The sequence below is a fragment of the Miniopterus schreibersii genome (genome assembly GCF_964146895.1).
Source record: "Miniopterus schreibersii genome assembly, chromosome: 9".
NCBI lineage: Eukaryota > Metazoa > Chordata > Mammalia > Chiroptera > Miniopteridae > Miniopterus > Miniopterus schreibersii.
Genome location: NC_138118.1, coordinates 71,834,079 through 71,861,724, shown reverse-complemented (window position 1 = coordinate 71,861,724; position 27,646 = coordinate 71,834,079). Strand labels below are relative to the sequence as shown.

At 40.4% G+C, this 27,646-nt stretch overlaps 1 protein-coding gene across 1 annotated transcript in view; it reads right to left on the bottom strand.

Moving 5' to 3' along the window:
- The window catches only part of DNAH11 (dynein axonemal heavy chain 11), a gene marked incomplete at its 5' end in the record, with an annotated part of 204,199 nt that overhangs the window by 111,639 nt on the left and 64,914 nt on the right, over positions 1-27,646 (bottom strand). The window contains 12 exons of the mRNA XM_081146983.1: positions 1,765-1,913; positions 3,150-3,277; positions 5,286-5,418; positions 7,575-7,652; positions 8,876-9,070; positions 10,301-10,393; positions 13,744-13,882; positions 18,478-18,594; positions 21,461-21,606; positions 21,724-21,880; positions 23,244-23,404; positions 24,807-24,938. Coding sequence (XP_081003109.1) covers positions 1,765-1,913; positions 3,150-3,277; positions 5,286-5,418; positions 7,575-7,652; positions 8,876-9,070; positions 10,301-10,393; positions 13,744-13,882; positions 18,478-18,594; positions 21,461-21,606; positions 21,724-21,880; positions 23,244-23,404; positions 24,807-24,938 — 1,628 coding nt within the window. The remainder of the gene's footprint in view (positions 1-1,764; positions 1,914-3,149; positions 3,278-5,285; positions 5,419-7,574; positions 7,653-8,875; positions 9,071-10,300; positions 10,394-13,743; positions 13,883-18,477; positions 18,595-21,460; positions 21,607-21,723; positions 21,881-23,243; positions 23,405-24,806; positions 24,939-27,646) is intronic.

Genomic DNA, 27,646 nt, shown 5'->3' with positions numbered 1-27,646 from the left:
TTACAAATATATACAGTATCCAAAAATGAAAGGATGGGGCTGCAGGGATGGAAGACACCAGGCTCATCCAATGCAGGTGAGGGGATTAGCGAGACAAAGCCAAAAGGGTATTTTAAGCCATGCCACGGGGTGATAACAGAAAGATGATGCTTATTGCACCTACACCGGCAAGGACAAGAGAGTGAGGGACTACCAGGACCTGGAAGAAGGAATCTTAGGGAGAGATTTAAAAGGAACTGTGACCTGCAGTTGAGAGTCACAGTCATCCTGATGTGACCCAGCGGGGAGGGAGCCAGGGGAATAAATAGCCTGACCTCATCTCTTCTCCTGGTCTCCTTCCTGCCAGGGCTCCTCACTGGCCAAAGAAACCAGAGGCCGTAGGGCACAGACCCCACTGATGTGTCCTATACAGGACAGCCTGTGGGGAGGGCATGGTGGAGGGGTACAGAAGAACCCGACACAGAAACACCCCAGCCACAAGTACAAGCCCACTGGCAGAGCTCAGGCGTTGCTCCAGCTCACAGTGCAAATGCTAAAGGGGGGGACAAGTGACCGCCAGGATGAGTTATGGGAACTGTGAGCATGTGAAGAGTGAGTAGACACAATGAACTTGTTCTGAATCAAAGCATTACCACAGTTCATGTATGTGTATTATATGTATACATATGCTCACTAAGTGATATATTTATGTCTAAGTGCTCCATATGAGCTATTATTATTTATTCACTTCTTCTACAAATACTGATTTGTTAACATGTACAAGGTGTGAACAGGGTAACGTCCAACTAAAAACGACAATGGCACACAGGCGCTAATTTAATTACCTTTAAGTTAGCCTAATTAATCAGCTTTCAATTTAATTGCTAATACCTAATATACATGTTTAGCTCTTTTGAAAACGACGATTAAAAAGAGAAATGTTCACAACAACAAAACCAAACAACTATATTTAAAAATAAGCAAAAGACTGAAATAGGCATTTCTCTAAAGAAAAGATACAAATGGCCAATAAGCACACGAAAAGATGCTCAACATGACTAATCATTATGAAAATGCAAATCAAAACTGAAATGAGATACCATATCACACCCATTAGGATGGCTATTAAATAGAGAAAATTAAGTTTTGGTGACGACCTGCAGAAATAGGAACCCTTGTTCACTGTTGGTGGGAAGGTTAAATGGTACAGCCACTATGGAAGTTCTTCTAAAAATTAAGAATAGAACTACCACATAATCTTTAAGTACCAGTTGTGGGTATATATCCAGAATAATTAAAAGTAGGGATTCTGTATGTCCTATTCATAAAAGCATTATTTACAACAGTCAAAAGATAGAAGCAACCCAAGCATCTATTGATGAATGAACAAAATGTAGTATATACACACAATGGAATAGCATTCGGCCTTAAAAAGGAAGGCAACCCTGGCACATGCTCTAACATAGGTGAACTCGGAAGACATTGTGCTAAATGACATATGCCCATCACAAAAGGACACTTGCTGCATGATTCTATTTATAAGAAGTACCTAGAGTATTCAAACAGAAAGAGGCTGGGGCAGTGGGGACTGGAGTCATTATTTAATGGATATAGGGCTTCAGTTTAGGAAGATAAAAAAAAGTTACAAAAATGGTTGTTGGTGGTGGTTGTACAGCAAAGTGAATGTACTTAATGCGCCACTGAACTGTACACTCAAAAATGATTAAAATGGTAAATTTTATATTATGTATGTTTTACCACAATTTTTAAAAAAGCAGTACTCACGGATTCCAGCCCAAATCTTGTGGGTTCACATACAGAATACCAGCTCTGGAAACAGTAGCCGGGGTTGCCGTCCTTAAGTGATGGATCTCGAAGAGCAGTCTCATCCGGGGAGTGAGGGCTATGCGCTCATTGCTGGCCAGGGTCAGCACCTGGACAGAGCAGCACAGCAGAAAAGGGGCCCTGTCATTCTGGAGCTAAGTGACACTGCCGATTTTCTAACAACACAAAGTCCTTTCCCCAGCAGAAGTGCCAAAGGCTATGAGCTCGCTGTCCCTCGTTAGAAGAGAGGAGAGTCTGAATAAAGAGCTAGATTAAAGGTCTCAATTCATCCCGGAGGGCAGCTCACTGACCCTCGAGGAACAAACTCACCAGCATGGATTTACTGATGACAACTTTAAATAACTGTGGTTAACTATTACTAAATATAAGACATTTGTTCAAAGCATTGATTACATGAAAAGGCCTGAATGCCACAAAAATAAACTTTCTTTAGAGTCTCAAATACCACAATTATCAATTTTCCTGTAGAAACTCATGCAAGAATAAAGATCTCAAACCTATATTTTATGATAGACAATGTCTTAGTTCAGAAAGCAGTAATTTCTGTTAATATAAGGGGCTGACTAATTCTATTCTAGAGTAATGATGATTTCTGATTTCTTTCTCTTGACCCTAATGACAGGTGTTGTGTTGCATCAGTGGTATCTCAGGGACCTGTACCATTACCCTTTGATTTTGCTGGGAGCGCTGGATTAACCTTGGCAAGGTGCTTAGGGATGATTTATACTCAATCAGTAGCCACAGGAACTACTTAATTTCCAACTTGTCATTTACTATCCAAGTATTCCATCCTTAATCAAAGATAAGATGTCATAATTTATGCCTAACTCTTCGAAAATGGTAAAACGTGTATGGGCTAAGTTCTTCGATACATATCTCCTTTTAAAAATGGTTTGATTGGCCCGGCCAGGCGTGGATCAGCGGTTGAGCGTTGACCTAGGATCCAGGTGATCGGGGTTTGATTCCCAGTCAGGGCACATGCCCGGGTTGCGGGCTCCATCCCCAGTCGGGGGTGTGCAGGAGGCAGCCCATCAATGACTCTCTCATCATTGATGTTTCTCTCTCCCTCTCCCTTCTTCTCTCTGAAATCAAAAATATATTTTTTTAAAAAATGGTTTGATTAATACAGACAAGAAAAATGTATTCACTTAAATCCTTTAACAATGAAATTGAGAGAATTAGCAGGAAAATGCCACTTATCAAAGTAGTAACTACATAAAAAACACCACGCTAATGATTAGAAACTAGTACGAAACTCAACAGGGGAATGGAGCTCAATACACACCAGGTGTCATGTTTAAGGTCAGCACTGAGGTGTTCCTCACCTGGTTATCATCCATGACGGTATTGAGTGATTCGATCCACATGGGATCGATATCTCCATCCAGGACTATCCATTTTGGCCCATCGTGCGTAAGATTGGCTTGTTCTCGCAGTATGGACGAGAACAGGCCTATAAATTAAGAATGAACGATCTTAACATATATATACACATATGTAACGAAGTTGGGTGCTGTTTATTTCTAAAATAAATTTGTATTTTTTTCCAGTGGAAGCTCTTTTGTTAAGTAAATTTACCTGCGGTCAATTTGTTGCCTCCCTTTGGTGGGCAATGAATGCATAAGACCTTTCGGGCCCTATCTGGGCTCTAGACCAAAGGGCAACGCTTCACTTCCGTGAGAAGGTTCCTTAACCTGAGCTTCCCTATATGTCAAATAAAAATGATACTGACTTCCCTGAAGAAGAGCTGTGGGACTTTATAAAAAGGTAACACACACGAAGCGCAAAATTTACACCAAATGAAGGCATTACCCTTTTCCATACGTTCCGCACGTGCATTCAGTATCTATTTCAGGCCGAGTATTAGTCTACTTCACCTTCTCCGCTTTTCTCTAACAACATTCAAGGGACACAGTTCTAAAGCTAAAATATTCAGAAGCACTATACAATTCCTTGAGAAATTTGGTCATTGGCATTATATTGAGTTATCATTACTTCACCAGAAGTATAGATAAAAACATTTTAAGTCCATAGGTCCTTTTTGCCGTCACTACATATCCACTGTGTGTGTTACATGGTGTATTTAATAGCTGATTTTTCAGAACATAATACTACGGTGAGAGCAAATGGCTTAATGCATGTATGTGGAAGGTTTTGTTTCCTCTGTGAAGTATCTTGTGCAAAAATAAGTGACAGTATGTAGAACTCGCCACCATAACTCAAAAAAAGCCAGCACGACTTAAACAGCTTCCACAGATTTTTCAGCACAATCTGGTATTATTCCCTTCCTGCCACAGTCCTTAAAAAAAGGGGGGGGGGGAGGATTTAAAAGCTAAGAGTAAATTTTGATTGTCCCACAAATTAGGAAAATTTATATACATAAGAGATGGACAGAGAATGATGAGGTCAGCTCCTACACACAAGATCACCAAGGAAGTCTTCTCTGATGTGACCTGTGGCACTTGGATAACGCAAAGAAGGAGGCTGTGCAGGTACTTCTGGCATTGCAGACGGTGGGAATTCAAGTGCAAAGGCCCCGAGATGGGAAGATAGTTGGCATGTTCCAGGAAGAGCAAGGAGGCCAGAATTTAAGGCTCAGATAGAGCAGGTGCAGGGCGGCGTGCAGGAACTGAGGTCAGCGATGGCAGAGAAGGATCTAGACACAGAACCGGGTAGGCCTTGGATAAAGGATGGATTATAAGGTTGATGGAACCCAATGGAAATGGCAAGCAGAGAACTAACATGTGGAAGAGCGCCCCCTGCTGGTTGTATGGAAAAGGAACTGCAGGGACACCAGTTGGGCTACTGTGGTAGCTGCAGAAGAGAGAAGTGCTGGCATAGAGCATGTATTTTATTATTTTTATTTTTTTGTATTTTTAAATTTTATTTTTGTTTAAAATATTACAGACGTAGAGTATGTATTTGAAAGGTAAAGCCTACAGGATGTGCTGTAAAGCTGAAGGTAGGGTGTGAAAGGGGAAAAGGGCTCCAGGGTGATGCCAAGGATAGCGCACTTAATGAAATGAGAATAACAACAGATTTTAACAAAGGGTTCTGCTTGCCTGCAAATACTTTCAAGGCAAGAAACACGTCCCATTGACTTTTGTCCCTGGTACCTAGAATAGGGCCTGCCTGAAACTCAGTTGGTGTATTGTATCAGGTACTTTATAAACGTTCCCTGAGGCATTCGTGCTGACCTCTTTCTTGGTTAACAGGAGCCCTGACATAACTGATGTGGGATAAAATACACACCTCTTAGCACAAACCTGTGGAACGCAAATTGACCACTTGTTCAAATCTAGCTTTAATGTATAGGTTGGAAATGCTGTTGTGAGTTGCTATATCTCCGGGATTGCTGACATACAAACAGTAAATCTACAACTATGCCTAAAATCGGCTTCAACTGAGAAATGGTTTTCTGGAGAAATTTTTAGCACTTGAAAAGGGGAAACAGTACTTGCCATCTTTCCATTCTCGGGTAGCATGATGTATGAAACCAAAGAGTTCATCTGTTGTCACAGCTTTAGGGTTTAAGTCATTCCAAATGGGTTTTTGTTTCATGTTAACATATGTTCGGTTCAGTGTTCTCAAAATCTGAAGGGGAGGGAAAAAAGCTAAGAAAATTAATATTAATGTAAGCCAAATGGAAAGCAAAAGATTTCAAAGGATATTCCTCATTCGTTATACATTCCTAGATATTCTACGTGTGTTAAGATTGAGAATGGGAAAAATTTACATCTGTACATTTTCATTATTATCTTGAAAAATTTAAACCCGAGATCCCTTAGGATCCATTCATCTGATTCTCTGAACAATGCAGACTAGAGGAAGTCACTCTGTCATTTGAGATTTTTAACCTGTGTGCGAAGGGCTATTTATGTAAGTAAGTGTCCCTGTTCATGCTATTAAAATCCACTCTGCCTGTATTATTTAGATTGTGCTCAGAATTTAGCTTGCATCTGGATCTCTAAGAGGGTGTTAAAACACCCTCTAAGACAGCTGGACCCAATCACAGAGTTTCTGATTCAGGAGGTCTGGGGTGGGGCCTATGAGTGGCATTTCTAATAAGGTCCCAGGCAATGCCTGTGATGCTGGTCTGGATGTGCTCTGAGATCTAATGAGTGACCTGGATCAATAGTTCTCTATAGCTGATTGTCTTGACTTGAAGGAAGAGGGAGGACCCCACTACTAGGCATGTAGTGGTCAGAGGCCAGGGATGCTGCTAAACATCCTACGATGCACAGAACAGGCTCTACAACAAAGAGTTAGCTCGTCCAGAATGTCAGTGGTGCTGAGGCTGAGAAACCCTCATCTAGATCATGAGGGAAAGGAGCCTCGAGGATAAGAATTCACAAGGTAGGTGCTTAATTTATGTCTGTTTAATTAATTGGCAACTTAACCCAAATATCTGCCCCAACTATCCTTTTTGCTTTCTCTAAAAAGCCAAGAATTTTACTTTAGATACTTATCATCCTGATCTTCTCACAGGGGTTTGAAGGACTGATAAACAATTGCCAAATACTTTGGAATAATAAAATGTTAAGTAACATGGCCCTGAGCTTTGGTGCTCTGGTTACATGGACTTAAGTAAAGGCTGAATAGAACAGAATCCATGCAGACTAGATGAAAGCAATTGACTGCCTTGGGAATAGTAAGCTGACATTTTTAGAAACCATTAATCTACTGAAAATTATAGAATTTAATTTTTCCTTCCTTAAACCATGGCCCGCACCTGAAACTTACTCTAACAAAATAATTATAGGTCTTGCAGTTATCAACTATAATATTTCAATTACTGGATTTTTCACTAGAAAGATCCCTATACAAGGCCTCCCTTTATAATGGTTCCACTCTGGGTTCAGGTCTAAATACCGGCAAGTTCTCTCTATACCATGCTCTAAAGTCTCACAGGCCCACTCTGGTTATTTTTAGCTGTTGGCTACTGAATATATTTATACCCAAGCACCCTGAATTAAAAATGCATGTATTTCTGCATATATTGCCTGCTAACCAAAAAGTAAGTATGTTACCAGGACTGTCAGTGAGACGAAGCAAAATCAAGCAGTGACCTAACAATGGGGATAATAAATAATACCCATGGCATGTCATTGCTGTGCAGAGTAAATCACACATAATGAACCTACTAGGTGCCTCACAATGCTCATAACAGGTACATAAAAAATGTGGTTTCCGCTGCCTCCCTTTTTTGTCAAGTTTTTTTTTCTGGCCCTCTAGAGTTCTATATTCTGAGAGTATTGAAGGAAAATATTTGGGTTTTCTTAATGATATAAAGAGAATGTAGGATAACTTGGAAGAGATAACAAAGTCGTTTTGATAAATGTGGGTAGGGCCAATTGCATGCAAGCCAGGTGTCCTATTCTAGAATATCTCAACATGTGAACTTTGGATAAAAGAAGTCAGGCAGAATTATGTTATTGAAAGGTGCATAAAATAGGATGGCATACATCTAAATGAATGAGTAGGGCACTAAATCGCTCGTGTGGGAAGCCCAATCTTCATCTCAGCTCGCCGTCCCCGTTTAAATGTAATGTTCTATTTGTGACTCTCTCCCAGTCCCCAGTGCAGAGGAAAATGGTGCCGACTGATCAAAGAACAACATTACAGTCTCAGATTCTAACCCAAAAGTATGGTGGCCTTCACGGAAGGAAACTCTTAAATAAAACTGAAAATAGGCCACAAAATTAAAATTGCCCCTTCCAAGGTTGAAAGTAACAGGCGATTGACTCTACCTCACTCTTTCCCGTGCCTGCATTTCCAACCACGAAGACCGAGTGCCGCACGGCTAGCAGTTCCTCGAGCTGGACAACCTGCAGACAACACAGCCAGTCACCGGTTTCCTTTCATGAGTTCGTGGTTAAAAAACAAAACGAAACAGAACACTACCCATTTTTGCCCAATTCTTTCCTTACAATCCAAGCCAGCCCCCACTAACAACATTATACAGGGTGGGGCAAAAGTAGGTTTACAGTTGTGAGTATGCAAAACAGTTTATTCTTGTATTATTATTTCTTAATCACTGTATTATTTTTCCATACGAACAACTGTAAACCTTCCTTTGCCCCACCCTGTATTCCAGAAAACTTAAAGTAAATGGCAAGAGCAAAGTACACTTTCTCCTGGACCTCGCAGCACAGAACACAGGCGTGAGAAAGAAGACCACCGTTACTCAGTGAACCCCTGACACAGGCAGGAGGGAAGGACGCAGTGCAGGGCCGGGTGCACGGAGGGGCTCCTTACAAAATCCGCGGCTCCATGAACGCTGAACAAAAGCAGTGCAGGGCGGCCAATCATGATCTACCTCTGAGTAATGACTTACAGCCTCTCAAACAGGCGCTCTGTATGTATTTTAACATCCATGTATTCAACTACACCCAACCTGAGCACGCATATGCACATGCCTTTAATAAGTCAGAGGATGTCAAACATGTAGACATTCCTCCCCATTAAAACATGTACTGCCCTAGCTGGTTTGCTCACTGGTTAGAGCACCAGCCCTCGGACTGAAGGGTCTCGGGTTCAATTCCGGTCAAGGGCATGTACCTCGGTTGCAGGCTCAATCCCCTGCCCCAGGTGGGGTTGGGGTGCACGAGGGAGGCAATCTATCTATGTCTCTCTCTCTCCCCCTTCCATTCTCTCTGAAAAGCAATGGAAAAAATATCCTCAGGTGAGGATTGAAACAACACAAAATAAAAAACATGTACTAATGATTTTACTCTCAATTTCCTCTAAACTGGAAAGAAAAGAGCAACATTAATTTTGATGCACATCACCAAGAAGAACCAAGAAGTTTTACAAACTAACAAAAACCATGACTTAATCACATATGTGTTTTCACCTTCTGAGAGACTGAGGCAACAAACTTTCTATTTACTCTAGGGAAGACGGCCATATTCAAATGCTTTACAGTATATGCTGGATCATATTAAGGTTGGAGCAATGTAGAAGCTGAAGTCTTGGTTCAGTGTCACTTAACTACCGTATTGTCACTGCACATCCCCAGGGCTCCCTGACAAGTCAGTGCCCCCTTTACTTTGAGGATGAAGCTCTCCTCGGGCTGCAGGCGGAGCTCCAGGGTGGACTGCCTGACCGTCTGCTCGAAGTGTGGCGCCCTCCTCCGGGGCACGTCCAGGGCTGGAAACAGGTCACCGATCAGGCCCAAAAACACTGGGATGTCGTCCGTCACTATTTTAGGCATATTGAAGTCCCTTAGTGCTCTCATGAGTACCTAGAAAAGAGAAGATACTTTATTAAAAAAAAAAAAGCCAATACAGTGTCTAACAAACACCTAAAGAGCTAAAGATGTTGTTAATTCTCATATCTAAAGTATGAGCACCAAGATGGTTCTCTGTGAGGATGGCACTCTACCTGCAGGGAGGTCAAATGCTTTCAAGGTCACACATCAGAACATGAGAAGGCTTTGCCTATATCAGGGGCAACCTCAGACTACAGCCATCAACGAGGTTCTGTTCCATCCCTACCAATAATCTGCTCTGATCCTGAGAAAGTGTCTGGGCCCCTCTCTCCTTAATCCCCAAACTCCAGGATATAAATGAACGAGGCCAAGCAGATCATTTTGTTCAAAGTACTCTGAGAATCTCAGAAGATTAAACTCAACCGTTTTCAGTTTGGGATTTGTTCTATCTTGGATGAAAACCAAAGAGGGCTTTCGATTTTAAAAGCAGTCAACTTGAACATCGGGGATGACTTGTACAGAAAGAGGTAAGAATCTCAACAGCAACAATAACAAGAGAACAAATAAATGCAAGAAAATCCTCGCCCCATCACAAATTGTGGCTGAGAGGGAGAGATTGAATAAAAGAATGTAGAAAAATCACATAATAAATATCCTGTCACATAAAAACCTCACAGGATAGATCTTTTTTCCAACTTCTCAAGCCATGCTGCATCACTCTCACTTCTTATTTAATAGAGATAAATGGGACGTGGCTGTTATTGTTTCTTCCTGGGAGGGACAATTCCCTAGAAGCTCTGAGTAACCAGCACAGGGTTTCCCTGGTGTCAGAGCACCAAGCTTCCCGTCCCATTCTCGCATCCTACGAAATGGACATAGATTTTCCCATTAGGTTATGTCTTTGCTGACTTTTTCAGGATTAATATCCCAGGATTAATCAGATTTTCTAAATGTTCCTCAGAGGAAATCAAACAGCGATTACTGAATTATTTGATTACGGCTGCCAAAATATTGTTTGTAGCTGACATTTCAAAAGCACTTACAAAATCACATTTTCTTTCCTACGCTCATATCCTTTTACTCAGAAATACTTGTGATCTTTTATACCATCAGAAATGCCAGTCCTCCAAATATCCTACATTAAAAATAGATGCCGTGTTTTTAAAGGTCGTGCTATGCATGACCCACCATCCAGGTACACACTTTCATTGTAGGAGGCCATTTGGCTACTCACTCAACAAGATCGCATTAGCATTGCATTACCTGGTCTTCAGGTCTATTTTTGTCTCCTCGTTTCAGGGAGCCAGCTACAACCAAGACAGATTTAATAGCACGAAGTCCCCAATCATAATGATCCTAAAATCAAAACACAGGCAAAGTCTCTCAAAAATTGTCTGAGGGAGTAAGATTCTCATTCCAGAAGTAAAAGCTGAAAGCTAAGAGAGTTCAGATAAATACATGCTTTGATGATGCAAAGCAATATTTCCCTCTCCAATTTCTAATTGTGAAAAGTCATGTCCCTTCAGCTTCTTGCTGCTCCTTCCACCTGGTTCTCTGTCTCAGCAAATTCCTCCTGCCCATGGCCTTTTGTCGCAGCATTCGCCCGAGGCTCCATTCACCTCCCTCGCTGTTCTCTCAACAGACCTGCCAACTCAGGCGTCCAACCACCTCCGGGTTTCTGCCTCCATCCATTTCCCCAGGGGTGCAGCCAGCCTTGCTACTCCCCCTCCCCCAGGCCGAGGTCTCCAATTGCCCTAATTACTCCCCTTCTTCATCCCTCCACTGCTCCAGCCGAGTCCAGTCAAAACCCTATTCAATAAAACTGAGCTATAAACCAGTACCTCCGAGCCTTCCCCAGCCCCCTAAGGGAGATTCTTCTCACAGGCTCTGCGCTCCTGGCGAACAGAGCTGGTGTCTCACCCACCTTTGTCCTGTGGGTCCTAGCAGGGCGCCCCGCACAGGACAGGTGCTCAGTAAAGGTGAGAGCACAAGCTGATGGATGACACACAACCGGCCTGCCCTCTGCCTCCTTGCTACATCCACACGGTAACAACACTGCTCTCAAGTGTCTCTCAGCTGTGCCTGTGCGAAGCTCACCCCCCCCAAGCCTCCGTCACCATCTGTAAAAGGGCAGATAAAAGTATCCACCCACTTTACAAGGTTGTTGGTGAGCAAAATGAATTAGTGCTGTGTGGCCAGTGAAACTATATATAGGGTGTCCCAAAGAATGTACACACACACTTTGAATAATTATAAAGGCAGTGTTTATTAAAATACATTTCATTTTCAAAATTGAGCTATCAGCTGTTAAAGTGTGTACACATGTTTTGGGACACCTTGTATACATGAATAAAAACATGCCTTTCGATCCACTAGTCAATTTCGTGGGTCTTGACCATCACTTTTGTCAGTTACAAAACAACGGAATGAAGAATACTGGGGTACGTTGCAAATAAAAATGGTAAGAAGTGTTTGGTAGCCCGGCCGAGTGTGGCTCAGTGGTTGAGCATTGACCTAGGATCCAGGAGATTGGGGTTCGATTCCCAGTCAGGGCACATGCCCGGGTTGTGGGCTCGATCCCCAGTTGGGGGGTGTGCAGGAGGCGACTGATCAATGACTCTCTCATCATTGATGTTTCTATCTCTCTCTCCCTCTCCCCCCCCCTCTCTGAAATCAATATATTTTTTTTTAAAGTGTTTGGTAGAAATTTTTGTTTCAGTTGTGCACATGTATGTGTATACCAAGCCTCAATTGAAAAAGCGTTTTTTACTGTGGGTTGTGGTAAAAATCATTGGAAAACCTCTGATGTCAACGTAGACTGAGGCTTGAGGAGGGAAGGAGAGGGGAAGGAACCAGAGTTGGAGGTCAGGGAGGCTGGGGAGGGAGCTAAGTCATTGGAGTAACAATGTTAATGAAGAACATATAGAAGAAATTCTGCACGTAGATTTAAGAAGATGTGGCCACTCTCCTAAACATTTAAGCACTGCAAACAACTGCTAATATAATCTTCACCATTGTCATTATGTTATTTTTTTTTTTTTGGTCAAAAATGTCCACTGGTTCTTTTCTGATCCATCCCTAAAGCTTAGAAAATTATCAGTGAACTGTGCTCCGAACTCAGCAATTCTGTCCTGGCCAGAGTTGTCTGCCCCACCTCGTCTCTGAGTTGGGGACTCTCTCCTCGCCTGCTCTACCTTTCCTCCCAACACCTCCCTCTTGTAACTGGCCATCGGTGTCCTAGGAAGGATTCCGCAGAACTAAATCCAAATCTTGCTCCCACCACTTGTTGGCTGTGGATGCTGGAAAGGTTACTTTCCTCCATGTCCTCTTCTATAAAATGGAGCGAATCATACCAAATTCATAAACTTCTGGTAAAGATTTAAAAAGACAACACATGGCACCTATTCGGTAAATACTGGTTCCTTTCTTCCTTGAAACTGTGATGATCTTTTCACCCTCCAGTATATTCCAATTTTTATTTCATGTAAACTGAGTCTCTTAAGTAAGCTCTCTGAAGTCATAAATCTGAGTGTGTCGTTTTTTTCTGAATCTTACTCCCTTCATCATTGTCAAAAATAAACATATTACTTGGATATAGGAGGTGCTCACTAAATATGTAAATATTACTACTAGAAATGAAGATAGCTGCAACTCCATTCTTCCTGACGTTAATGACATCTTTTTCTTCTGATTTTCTTCCACTTATAAAATTAAAATGGGCTCACTGAACATAAAGATTTACAAGCAAGTGTAAGCAGAGAAATAAAAAATACTCACAATCTTACTATCCAGAGACAAATGTTAAAAATCACAAATATTTTCCAGTCACTTTATATGTATATGAAACACACAGTATAATATAAAATACGGGCAAATTATAGATCACATCTACAGTTTGCTATGCTTTTCTTTGCATGTAACATCATAAATATTTTTCCATATTATTAAATTTAACATAATTTCCCCCAGAATGTAAACTAAAAGTTATTAAAATGACAACATTAATTTCTCAGATTATAAATTTTACCAATATTTTCATCCTGGAAATGGAACAGCTGCAAAATAAGGTCACCAGGAATTAACAAAAGGTCAAAGGATCAAAGTCAAAGGTGGCCAAAAGGCTGAGTTTAAAAATAATGATGCTGATACATGTGTAAATTTTGTGGCATATCAGCAACTTCAATGAAACTGCAAGAAGCTGATGCCTAGAGAATAGAAAATAGTTAAGTTTGACCCATTTCGGAGACCAGGGAATTAGAGAGAGAGAGAGAGAGAGAGAGAAAAGTGAACTCTATTTTTAAATAAAGGATTACCAACAAATCAGAAAATTTCTTGAGAAAACCAGTTTTAACTGACTCTCATGGGCACTCTTGCCTTCTCTCACTAGAAAATAATATTCTCATCAAGAAAGAGAGGCATCATAAAATTCCATTTATAATTATAACATTGGTGGAGTTCAAAGAAAATCACATACCTCTTTGACAAAAACTGCATTGAGTCCAAATTAAACATGAGACTCAAAATGTCTCAAGTTTAATTTCAGAAAAAAATTAAGAACTGTGAAATACAGATTTTTAAAATTTTATGGAAAATATAAATGTACTTCTAAATGTCTAATTTGAAAGATAAATTACCCAGCATCCGTATTTCAAAAGCTGTTTTAATGGGATGTAAAAAACACAAAAAAGTAACCAAAGGCTCCTCACCTGCTTGGAGAGGAGCTCCCTGCAGAGCATGTACAATGTGATAAACTTGCGGGCTAATGTGCGTGCGTCCACAAAACCTTCTGCAACTAACATGATTTCACAGATCAGCTCAATGTCAGGGGCCACCATGGCACAGGGTCTGAAAAGTAAATATAAAATTTAGTTTTAGGATGTGATAAGGTAATAATTACAAATTGCTGAAATCAAGTGATTAATTTATACCAACATTCTAACCATTCCCAAGCAGGTCACAAGTGCCTCTGTCAATCACAGCTAACAAGATCCTTTGCTTCAATTTTAAAAATGTCTATTAGCTACTGGATACATAGAAAAAGATGCCAAATCTGAAAATGGCAGAAGCACAGGTGTAGTGTGTGCTGCTCCACATGGAACAAACACCTCCACCATGGCTGATTTCTATGATTTCTATCTACCATCATGACATCACTACACATGGAGCTGGGAAGAGCTGCCCAGTAACTCACCACCAGACAGACACACTAGAAATAAATAATCCTAAGAGCATAAGTATTCATAAAATACAGTAAATTAATTAGGAAGTGATGAGTTTTGAGTATCACCTTTGTTTTAAATACAATGTATTTAATCAAAACTTTATGTAATTTAGTTTTTTATTAATGGCTGTACTCCTCCCAAAATCCATGAAAATTTAACTTTTTACGCTCCTGCAAGCCATCTGGAGTACACCACTGCCTGAGGCCAGCTTGCGCAGACTTTTGTATGATGAAAACTTATAAAAACATAGCTTTCAAATCCCCTTTCTTTTGGAAGGGGATTTTCAAAAGTCCTTCCTGAAGACAACTGTTATTAACAGCAACACTTGATAAAATTCCACTCAACTGAAGTCAAGCGCAAAGAGGGTGTCAGGATAAATAAGTAAATAAGCTCATTATTTTAGACTTCTTAAAGTATAGATTCCAAATATTTATCCACCTATAATTACACTCTACTTCATGCATATCTAATTTTTCATCCTAAGCATTCCCCAGAGTCCCTCTGGATCCATGCTGTTGAGTACACACATGCCATTGAGTACATACATGTTTTTGAGTATCTACTTCCATCTAAGCTGGCCCCACAAGCTTCCCCACATTTTTTGTTCTTTATCATGACAGAAGTAGTCAAGGTGAACAGCAAATAAGGGAGGGAAAAAGCTAGCAAATTTGCTTGATACTTGTATTAATATTCATAACTAATATTTACTGAGCACTTTTTCATGTCATATAGGATGCTGAAAGCTTTTCATGCACTCTCACTTAATTCTCCCAGCTCGATGAGGCGGCTGCTCTTCTGATCTGTACTTTACGGAGGTGCAGACTACAGTTCTGAGAAGTGCAAGCACATGCCCTAGGCCACACTGTGGGGAAGTGGTGGGGTCATGATGCTCTCAAGGCTCAGTCATGTGCACTACTCACCGACTCACGAGTACTGCTTTCATCACAAAACTGTCCTTCAAACTTCGCTGATACGACTACTTTCACCCCAACATAAATGTTGCTGCACTTAGTCAAACCAAACTTATGAAAACTTTACAAAACAATTTCAAATTTTATGACCCAAATGGAAACATGTGTGAGATGAACTGGGTTACAAATGTAAAAATAGTGGAAAGATGTACGATTTTCCAATAAAAATATTCTGTGATTATTACATTTATTTCTAGACTAGCTGGTCTCCAGAATTATTTTTCAAGAAAAATAGACATTATCAAATTGCTCTGCTATATGAGAAAAGGAAAGCACGCAGTAAAGCATGCTGGAAAAATGGACTACTAGGGGAAATAATTCTGTTCCAATACTCATTTCGTGTCACCTACCAAAACAAGTCTTTAATAGATGGAAGTACATTTTAAAATGACACTATAAAAATTAGAAGAAAATGCAAATGAAATATCTGGATGAACAAACAAGCAAATTTTAAGCTTAAAAGAATGGAAAGAAATCATACTAAAACTACAGAGGTTCTTATATGTGAATTAGCATATTATTTTGAAGTCAGACTGCGACTAAAGATACATATTGTGAACACTAGAGAACTTCTAAAAAAATAAAACTGGGAAGCCTCTAGCTCACCAAGGAAAAAAGAGAAAACAAAAATTACCCATATCAGGCATGAACTTCAGTATATCACTTCAGATAAGGGAATATTATGAGCATATTAATGCCAGTAACTTCAACAATCTAGGTAACATGAAGAAGTTCCTTAAAAGAGACAAATTATCAAAACAAGTTCAAGAATAAATTAAAAATCTGAATAACTGCCTATCATGAAAGAAATTGAATTTATCACTTAAAAGGATTCCGACAAAGAACAATCTAGGCCTAGATGCCTTCACTGATTAAGTCTGACAAATATTTAAGGGGTAAATAATACCAACCCCATAAAAACTCTTAACAAACAGAGAAGAAAGGAACATTTGCTAACTCATTTCATGAGGTTACCATCACTCTAACGCCAAAACCAGAAGAAGACATTGTAAGAAAAGGCCCTACAGACCAATATCCCTCATGGCTTAGATTTTAAAATCTTTAACAAAACAGTAGCATATTGAATCCATCAACAGGTATAAAAATAATATCTCCTGACCAAATAAACTTTACCCCAGGAATGCAATACTGAATTGTTTAGCATTTGAAAAATCAATATAGGTCAGCATATTAACAAAAAAAAGAAAATCTGTATGAAAACTATAGAACAAAACTTCTAGAAGAACACACAGTTGAAAATTTTTGCAACCCAGGGCTAGTCAAATGATCTTGACTATGATAGAAAAAACATAAAACAAACTGATAAATTATATTTGCTCGAATTTAAAACTTCCATCTTTGATGAACACCATAAGGAAATGGAAATGCAAGCCGCAAACTGAGGGAAAGACATTTGCAACATACATGTTGATGATGAAATTATACCCAGAACATAGCTCTTCACAAAAGATGGTATGGGAATGGCCAGTAAGTTACATGGAAAAGATGCTCAACATCATTAGCCATTGTGGGAAACAAACAAAGCCTGCAGTGGCAAACCACTACACATCTATTAGACTGGCTAAAACCAAAAATACGGACAATAGCAAGTTTTGACAAGAATGCAGAGCAAATGTAAAATCCTACAACCATCTTGGGAACCAGACTGGCAAATTCTAATAAAGTCAAACATACATTTGCTATGTGACTTAGCAATTCAATTCACAGGTCTTTACCCAAAAGAAAACATATGCTCACACAAAGATTATACATAGCAGCTTTATTCATAACAGCCCCAAACTGGAAACAACGCATATGTCCATCAACGAGTGAACGGGTAAACAACTTCTAACATGTGCGTGCAGGGGAATGCTAATCAGCTACAAAAAGGAGCAGACTCCTGATACACTCTAATTTGGAAGGATCCCAAAACCATGATGATAGAGGAAAGAAGACACCACAGTCAAGTGCATGCTGTATGGTTTCATCCACATGAACTTTAGGAAAGATACGTTTAACCTGAAGTCACAGAAAGCACGTCAGTGGTGTGGGGGATTAACTTCAAAGGGCACAAGAGAACTTCAGGGATGTTGGAAATATTCCAGTTCTTGATCGTGGTAGTATTTTCACCAACTATACGCTTAAATAGGTGCATTTTAGTGTATGAAATTAAACCTGAACAAAGTTGGTTTAAAATATAAGTTTAGCCTTGGCCCGTGGGGCTCAGTTGGCTGAGCGTCAGTCATCCTGTGCACCAAAAGGTCACCGGTTCAATCCCCTGTCAGGGCACGTGCCCAGGATGTGGGCTTGATCCCCAGCAGGGGGTGTTCAGGAGGCAGCTGATTGATGAGCTCTCATCGATGTTTCTCTCTCTCTCCCCCTCTCCTTTCCTCTCTAAAAATCAAATTTAAAAATATTTTTTAAAAAATGAGTTAAACATAACTGGTTCAATGCAATAGCATGGTTCTCTGACAGACTGCTAAGAAGTGTATATATTGGTAGAATATTTTTGGAAAGGAGATCATCCGTAGGTATTTTAATCATTCACCAAGTAATTCTACATGTGGGAATCTATTCTGGGTGAGAATCAGAAACAAGGATAACTCTTTATGTGAAGAGAGGTTTATAGCCTGCTCTTTTAGGATCATAAAGAACTGAAAAGAAAAACACACATCCTACATGTCAATTGGGAATGGTTGAAAAAAGTATGAACAAGCCGGGAGAGAGTCTTTTTCAGAGCTACATAAAATGGCCTTTCCAAGGAATATTCAATACTATGATAAACTACCTGTGTCAAAATATTAAATGAGAATTAAATAAAAAGCATGCTTAACCTACTATCTTAACTCCATAAAATATGAATTATAAGAGAGACGAGAGAAAAAATATAACAGTCATTATTTCTGGGTAGTAAAGCTGTAATTTTTTTCTTTATTCTTTTCTGTATTTTCCAAATATTCTATTTTCTTGGAAAATTATGTTTATAATAAAAATATCATTACAAAAGAGCTAGTATTAACTGTTCAAATGTGCCACATGACTTTTAAGTAATGATTTTGAGTCTGGTTTCATATTTCAAAAGAGTTCACTTATCATGGTGAAAGTTCTCTCCATAAAGTGACTACTAAGAAAGAATCAGGGGCTTTCCACAGATTCTCAAGGAAAAGCAAATCACTGAACAGTGCAAACCAGCAACATTAGGTGGCAGGAGAGCTCCAGATGCTAAAGCGCAAAGAGTAACACTTGCCTGAAAAGAGCTTTGAGGTTTTCCGGTAGTTCGGTTCGACCAGCATATCCCGGGTTCATGGTGATAAATATTCCAACTGATGGCTTCAGTGTGACAGCTTCCCCAAGAAACACAAATCTACCATGAGAAGAATGCTGATGAAATTAAACGTGCTCAAGGAGTATGAATGCACATTGACAAATGCAAAACACTGGCAAATGCCAACACTATTAGGAGGCCGTTTATTCTGTGTAATTTTCTTTAAAATGCATCAGCATACATATTTTGAATATGCTATGAAGTCTGTTTATTAAAAATTCACTCCATGCCCCCAAAGGAACCACAAATATGGGAAGTACTCTTTCATAATTTCGCACAGCCATAGGATGCTGGAATGTAAAAATGAGGACCTGACTACTTGAACGGGTAATAAAAGGTAACGATGCCATTTTTGCCTACCAATGTGGGCTGCAATTCCTTGAATGAGATACTGCACAGATAGGAGATGCTATGCTAAGAGAAGAAAGGGACTTCTTGTTCAGTCTTTATTTTGTCTATTTTGCCCTCCCTCCTTCCCTCCCTCCTTCCCTTCCTCCCTCCCTCCCATTATTCAACAAATGCCCACTGGCAACCACAGAGAGGCAGAATAGTGAAAGCTAGCTCTGCAGCCAGACTGCAAGCCCTCAGAGACCAGCTGTATCACTTTCGGCATGTTCCAGTTCCCTCATCTAATTAAAAAAGGGGGTAATAATATCACCCACCTTATTGGATTATATGAGGATTAAGAGAGATTACGGATATAAATGGCTAAGAGTACAATGCCTAGAACATGGTACCTACTCAACAGATGTCAGCCCTGACTATTGCTGTTATCATCACTTGAAGGCACTGGAGAAGCAGTGAAAGATCTTCAGCAAGATTTGCAAGGGCCCAGTTGGGCTGTTGATGGTCAGGGCAAGGGAATGGCAAAGGGCTGTAGGAGTCAAATTGAAGGAGAAGTAGAGGAGACTTTCATAGGAGGTAAATGAGACAAAGTATAAGGTTTTTTGTTGTTGAGAAAGGGGAGGGCTGGAGTAGTTGAGGAGCTGGGCCTACGTCGCAAAATGAGGAGGGTAAAGAGCCACGATTTTTAGGACTATGAGCTTCTTAGGTACTAGGTAATTAAGAGAAGGTGGATTTTGGATAGTCAGGGTAAGAATGGAGAAATCTTCATTCCTAGAGTATCAGGCATACAGGCCTGGGAGGGCTGCTTGCAGAAAGAGAGGTGGCCATTGTAGCAGGCAACTGACCGGTCTTCCGTTAGTCAGAGCAGGAAAACCACAAGTCACAGGGATGGGCCCAGAGAGGGTAGAGCCAGCAAGATGCTGGAAGACTCTGTGGTTAAAGCATGGTTCCAACTCTTAAATCCTCAAATATAAACAGAACTTAATAAAATGCATAAAATCACACAGGAGCCCGGCCATCTCCACATGGGCTTGCATGAAGATGAGCAGGTACAACTCACAAATATGCAGACATGGAGACACAGGAGGCTATCAAGAGGTAGGGTGGGGAGTTTTCAGAAACTCTTGCATGGGTCAGTTGTATAAATTTCCATAAGAAAAGATGGCTTTAAATGACATCTGGGTTACACTGAATAATAAGATTTTGACTAAAAGCTCAATCAAATATGTCTGGGGATGAAGTAGGAAAGAACCTAACTTCTCTAACGTGGCATTAGAGTAGGGGCAGGTAAGGCAACAGCTATCTGGGCATAGGAATCAGGTATCCCAGAGCCATGTGGTGGAAGGACTGGGAGGTGGTTCTAGAAGGTGGAAATACGCAGCTGTAAATTATGATAATAACTGGAAACTTCTACAATAGGTTCACAGTTTCAAGGGGGTATATGATCTTTCCCTGATGGGGAGACTGAAATGTTCTTAGCTCAACAAAATACTCTAACAAATGGGGGAGTGAATGGGCAGGCCAGATAAATGAGATTTCCATCATTAACTATATACCAAAAATGTTACAATGAAAACCACAATTGTGTACTAGAATACTTATTTCTCAAATTCAGCCATCCAACCCTGTCATCTTTTATCTTTTGGAGTGTGGCATCCTGTTGAGAAGTGATTAGGTTCTGGATTTATTTGGAAAGTCTTTGGCCCAAGTAACTGGATGGAAAAAAAGTGAGGATATAATCTACTGGGATGGGACAGCTAACAAAGCCAGTGTTAGTGGAAAGACAAGAATTTCGACTTTGAACACATTTCAAGTGGAGTCCTGAGATGCCCCAACAGGCATTGCCTATGTAAGTCTAGATATCGGAGAAAGAAGGTCTGCACAGCCGTAGCCAGCAGCCAGGTGATATTGAAGGCCATGTGACTGGAGGAAATCACCAAGCGAAGAAGTATAAATAGAGAGAGAGAGAGGTCTAAAGATTGAGGCCAGTAGCATCCCGAATTAATAGGTCAGGAAATAGCAATACTAAAAAGTAGCTAACACTGTTACGGTGCTTACTATGTGTCAGGCAGTTGTCCAAGTGCTTTACATTTAATCATCACAGTAATCTGTAAGGTAGGGGGCTATACTTTCCCCCATTTTATAGATGAGAAGTAACAGCCCTGAGGGTGGGAGAGAGCTGGGAAGGTGTGGTGTCCCGGAGCCCATGTGAAGAATGTGTGTCCCCAGAAGGGAGGGACCAACTGAGTCAGATGCTGCCAGAAGGTGAAGTAAGGTCAGGATTGAGACCTGATCACTGGATACAGCATCCTAGAGAGTGTCTATTCTTTTTTTTTTTAAGTGATTAAAATAACAATGTATCTCTGCTGTGTTCAATGCTTAAAAACCACTAATTAAAGTATGGGAGGCTATTCTAAATAATTATTCAAAATTAACCAGTCTCTCTCATTTTATCTACTTCATGAGACAAGGAGAGAGGCAGCACAGGCTGTGAAGTTCGCATTATTCCACGTTACTCCCTGGATCTGTAACAACAGACAAGCAGCCCCGTGCCACTCACCTCTTCTTCCTGTTCCTGATGGCGTCGTGTATCATTTTCACCTGGACGGCCACCACGGACAGAACCTCCACAGAGATCCGATTGAACTCATCAAAGCAGCCCCAAGCTCCTGTCTGCACCAATCCCTTGTAGATATTTCCTATGGACTAAATGATGGAGCGAGGCATGCAGAATTTAACAGAGAGGGGATTGAAGTTATTCCTTCGAATCATTTCAAATCAGGATCAATGTTGTTAGAATACACCATCGCATAACTAACTTACTCTGTAGTCCATTTGCTCTGAGCAGTTGAACACATAAACCATCATGCCAAGGGCACGTCCAAGATCTTTGGTGGTTTCGGTTTTCCCTGTACCCGCTGGGCCAGCCGGAGCCCCGCTCATGGTTAGGCGAAGAGACTGAGTTAGAGTAATGTAACACCTTTAAGCAATAGAAAGCACGAATGAGAGTCTAACATGAGATTCCCAGAAAACACTGAGGGCAATCCAATTTGTTTTAAAGTAAGTAGTCAACATCTAGAATGTGGTAGAAGCACAAACTATTGCTATACCTTTGATTTGTTTGTGGCAGTAATAAGAGTCAGAATAATATTTCACATTCAGTTTCTTTTTAGGTTGGTTGTTTAACAATAACAGAGGGAGATGTATTGGTTTTATCTGTTTATTTGTCTAAGAGCTCTGTATTTGAATATGAATAACATTTGATTTGTAGTGCTACAGAATTTCTGATATATTTAGGTAAAGATACTTTTAACATGGCAGACAACACCTCAAACTATTGTTTATACAACAAATATAGAAATCTTGGAAGATGAATGAATTAAACACTGACTTCATTAAACTGCTACTTCTTAAATACACTGAAGTGAGATGTGTAAATATGTGTGTGTATATATATATATATATATAAATGCATAGTCTGTAAATAATATATACCTATTTCAAAGTATAAAGCAAATATACAAAGACACAATTAATTAAAATGTATTTTAGGAATTCATTTGGAATATGTTGTTACAAGCATTTAGAATATAATACTTGCCCAGCCGGGCATGGCTCAGCGGTTGAGCCTAGACCTAGGATCCAGGCGATTGGGGTTCGATCCCCGGTCAGGGCACATGCCCGGGTTGCGGGCTCGGTCCCCAGATGGGGGCGTGCAGGAGGCAGCTGATCAATGACTCTCTCATCATTGATGTTTCTACCTCTCTCTCTCCCTCTCCTTTCCTCTCTCTGAAATCAATAAAGATATATTTTAAAAAAAAAGAATATAATACTTTTTTTTGCAGGAAAGACTCCAGTTCTTAGTCTGTTAAATCATTTCACGGGTCTATGTTCTCTCTCTCTTCTTCCTTTCACTGTATGTAATCCTTCAAAAATGAATTTGAACACAGGCAATTACTATTTTTACACTTCCAATAAAGGGATGCAGGTAGTTACAAATCCTGACGTCAGGATGTTAGCATAGATAACCAGAGAGCATGGACTTAGTGATCAAAGACCTGCCTTGAACCATATTAATCTGCTCATGATTTCATGACTTGTATATATTATATAGTGTCTGTCATTCTGCTTCTCTCATTTGGTTTTCTTTAACGTGTTTCTAACCAAAGTCACCATTCAAAATGTTACTTAACTCCTTCATTTACACACACTGCTTTCATGTAGTTTCCCAGCCTGTTCATCATTTTCTCTCATTCCTTTCTTTTCAATCTCACACATTTTTAAACATGCCAGGCAACTTTTTTTGGCTTGGTTTTTCCCATATAATTCAAAGTTATTGTTACCTATCGGTTAGAGGAGTGATCACTAGTCGAGGACTGTTTCCTAAATATTCATAGAAATACTGGAACTGGGCGTCACAAATATGAACAAAGCAGTGTTTCTGGGAGTCCTCCCACTGGTGACGAAGTTGAGACAGCCAAGCAAAAGCTTGGGGACTGACGACCTAAAAACACCACATGATCATTACACATAAGGCACAGAGAGCTTTGAGGCATCCAGCTTAATCTATTAATCTAATCAACTCTATCGATTCCATTTTATTTCTAAAAATCTCACAAAAGGGAAATCCCTTCTATGCTACTGCAGATTGTAATTGCATGTAGATGGCTGAATACCTAATGAAACATGTGTGCAATTAAAGTTATCATTTTGAGAAGGCTTTTACTGTAAAACAGTATCAATTTTCCCTTCCGATGAATCACCCAAGACATTTGATCCCTTTTGTAACTTTATGTTCATTTCACTAAAATCAGATGAAAAAATAAAGTCTCTATTAAAATGACACATAATCCATAATTTCTGTAAATCGGAGGTAAACTATACTTTCAACAGTCCATTCTAAAACCAGTCTGCTTTTAGCTCAGAGGTTTCCCACTTAATTTTTTATTAAATCAAATAATAGTATCTTTTTTCATTGCTATTCTTTACTATCTTACTCAATCCTATCCATTCTTCCAGTTTGAAAATATAATTCCAGTCTCTTTCAAAATACATGTGACCCTAGGATTTTGGGGGAATCACTGGATGTTACCAAAATTATTGTCTACTAACTTGTCTGATGTTTACATAAGTCTCAACATTGCCTATTTATGTGTTTAGATGATCACAAATTAGACAAAGTCTGTATCTCTTTTAGTACAGAATAAAGGACATATTTTAAATCATAATTTATCCTACTGCAAGCAAATCACCACTGACAAAACATAATAAAATATGTAAGAGGTGCAAGGTCATATTCAAAGTGTAGTTATCGATGTTCATTATCAAAATGAGAACACACAGTAAATGGTATTTTGCAAGGATCAGTTTTGGGTTAGCAATTAAAGAGCATTATTCCCTAATGATCCTGAGCCCAGATCAAGAAGTATTCTTAAGTTTATGGCTTACATGAAGAAGCATTTGCTTGCACTTTGTGGAGAGAATTAAAATTCACTTTGAGGCCCGGCCAGGCGTAGCTCAGAAGTTGAGCATCGACCTATGATCCAGGAGATCTTGGTTCGATTCCTGGTCAGGGCACATGCCCGGGTTGCGGGCTCGATCCCCAGCAGGGGGCGTGCAGGAGGCAGCCGATCAATGACTCTCATTACTGATGTTTCTCTCTCTCTCCCCCCCTCCCTTCCTCTCTCTGAAATCAATAAAGATACATTTAAAAAAATTCACTTTGATTTTAATAACTTAATAGAAAAACAACAGAAAACATTTCATATATATACATGCATTCAAATTGTGAAAGGAATTGTCTTGTTTTAGTATCACCACCAGCACCACTCAAGAAGTGCTCTTGACAATATGCCGCACTTTTAGGAAACACCAAAAAATACTTGAAATCCCTACTCACAACTTGCCTTCTGAGAAATAAGCTTTGCCACCACATCCCTAGCGTGGACGTCTATGGTGCAAATCGTCATGACCTTCTGCCTGTCTCCAGGTGGAAGTTCTCCCAGCAAAAGCGCAATCAGTGAGTTCAGCTGGGAAATCTAGAAGGAATTTTTAAAAAAAAATAAGGGTTGCAAATACAGACTTTAACAGCCCAACAGTCTCCATATTTATCAAGGATCCGTTTACAAAACAATTTCAAGTGTTACCTCAACTGGCCCTCAAACACCCCGAGCATAAGAGATGAAGGGAGGAATGTTATTAATTAATTTAAATAATATGAATATTATTGCCCCCTTATTAACTGTGGTCAAGAAGGTTTGAAAGATACTCTCATAGGTGATCATTTTGTTAGCAAACTTACTCAAAACATTGCTGTCTCACTCAAGGCTTATTAGGAGAAAAAAATTCTGTTTTATTCCTGGATAGCATGTAATACAATGCCGTCCCCTTTCCTTTTTCACTCTGCAAAGGACAGTCACTTACAAGCTGTTAGCTCCTGAGAAGGTTGGTAAAAGGTGAATATGGCCTATTGCCAGAGGCTCTCACACCTTCCTAGTCAAAAACACTTCCCTACGGTGCTATTATCACACCAGAAAACACCAAACACTGCAGGCTTCCCTGAGACTGCGGAAGATTATATAGGAAGATTATATAACGAGAGACAGAATGGGGAAAGCAGGCAGGAAGACCAAAACCACAGCACACTCCATTTACATTAAATGGAATGTACAATGTGCCCTGCACTGACCAAGCATATTGCCTATATCATCTCATTTAAATCTTCACAACAATCTATTATCATCTGAATTTTGCAGGGGAGGAAACTGAGTCACAGACATAGTAACCACATGTACCAGTCAGGGGAGGGGGAATTCAAACCCAGACAGTCTGACTTCAGAGCCTGAGCTCTTAGTGGTCACATCACATAGATTCCTGGTACCAGCCCCCACAAGACTGACCCACCCAGCACCTTCAGGCTGGAGAAACTGGCTGCGCAAGCACCATTCCAGGGAGACGTGATACCAAACACAGTGGAAAGTTGGTTCAAAAAAATAAAAAATATGCACTTTAGATATTCAGAATCTATAACAGCTCTATAAGCATTAATTTTCCTTTTTTGTTAATCTTCACCCATGGATATTTTTTTCCATCGATTTTTAGAGATAGGTGAAGGGAGGGAGGGAAGAGAGAGAAACATTGATGTGCGAGAGACACATCAATCTATTGCTTCCTACACATGCCCCGATGGGGGCCAGGGATGAACCTGCAAACTAGATACATGCCCTTGACTGGGCATCGAACCTGAGACCCTTGGGTGCACAGGCTGATTCTCTAACCACTGAGCCACACTGACCAGGGCAAGGTCTGTGTCTATTTTGTTCACTGCTTTGTCCCAAGAGCCACTGAGGAGCCGTCAAATAGTAGGTGCTCAATGAGTGGTTCCCAAAGAGAGAAATGAATGTACCGGGCACATGTAAGTTTCTCTCAAGAAGAGGTATTTGGCTTTTGGATATTTTCTCATCTGGGACCAGTACCAGTATTTGGTTAAAATGAGTTGGTTGCAGCAACAGTAATATCTTACACCTTGTAAGAACATTTATAAGTTCAAGTGCTTCCACATGCATTGTCTTGTCTGAGCCTTCCTACAACCTGTGATTTCTTCATTACTGAATCATTTTTTCCACAAAAGTTCAGTCAAGTGAAAGATAATTAAAAATACAGCTTGTCAACATCATGTGCATAGCACCCTATGTTGGGGAGCTCTTGTCTCTCAAGATTAAACCTACACCAATAATACTCTTTTGTAAGTAATAAAATTCTGTACCCACAAAAATAAAGTTATAAAACGTGTATATCATTTGGGCAGTGGCATCAGGCAGCAATTACTACACGGTCATACTATAACCGCATGCAGGTTTATGGTCTGGGACACAGAAACTGTCCCTTGGCAGCTTTTAAAATATACACGCCCTATCCTGTAATCAGCACTTGTTCTTGCCCTTAATCAAAGCAATGGCACATGATTTTCTACTGCATCAAAGATGTTTGCCTCAAGTCAAATACCTAGCAAGCCCTCTGAAACCCGCGTGGCTATTTTCCTGGAACGCCTCGGCCTTTAGCATATCTCTGACCCCACAGCCTTCCGCGACCTGCCACCGCCCCTCGCCCGCCTCGTGTCCGTCCAGCGGGACTGGCCTTCTCTCTGTTCCTCCTTCTTGGCTGCTCCATGGCCGCCGAAACCGTTTCATTTTCCCGGGGTCATTTTCACTCTGATCTTTGTACGGCTGGCTTCCTCTCCTCATTCAAGTCTCAGCTCAGATTTGCCTCCTTCCATGGGCCTTCCCTGGCCATCCTATCTGCAACTACCCCCTACCCGGTTGTTCCACGTTTCTCCTTTAGCTTCTTCATGGGACTTACTAGTGTCCTATCACTCACCTATTTCCTTTACCTGACTATAAGCTCAAAGGAGCCAGGCCCTTAGCTGCCTTCTTCAGAGCTACACTCCCACTCCGAGCCCAGTGCCCAGCAGAAAGCACGTGCTCAGTAAACACTCATCATATGGGTGAAAGATGAAACGGACAAATAAATGACAGAGACGGTACACACCACAGCGACGCCTGCTTCTCTCATTCCGTCGTTCACACAAGACAAATGTGGTTACTGTCTCCAGACCTCACGGGCCCGTGAGGAACGCAGACAAATAATGACAATTGTTTTGCTAGGACACGAAGCAAGTCCTATGAAATAGGACACAGAAATAGGGCCTTGCCCAATCCAGGGCGCAAAGGGGCATTTTGGAGGAAAG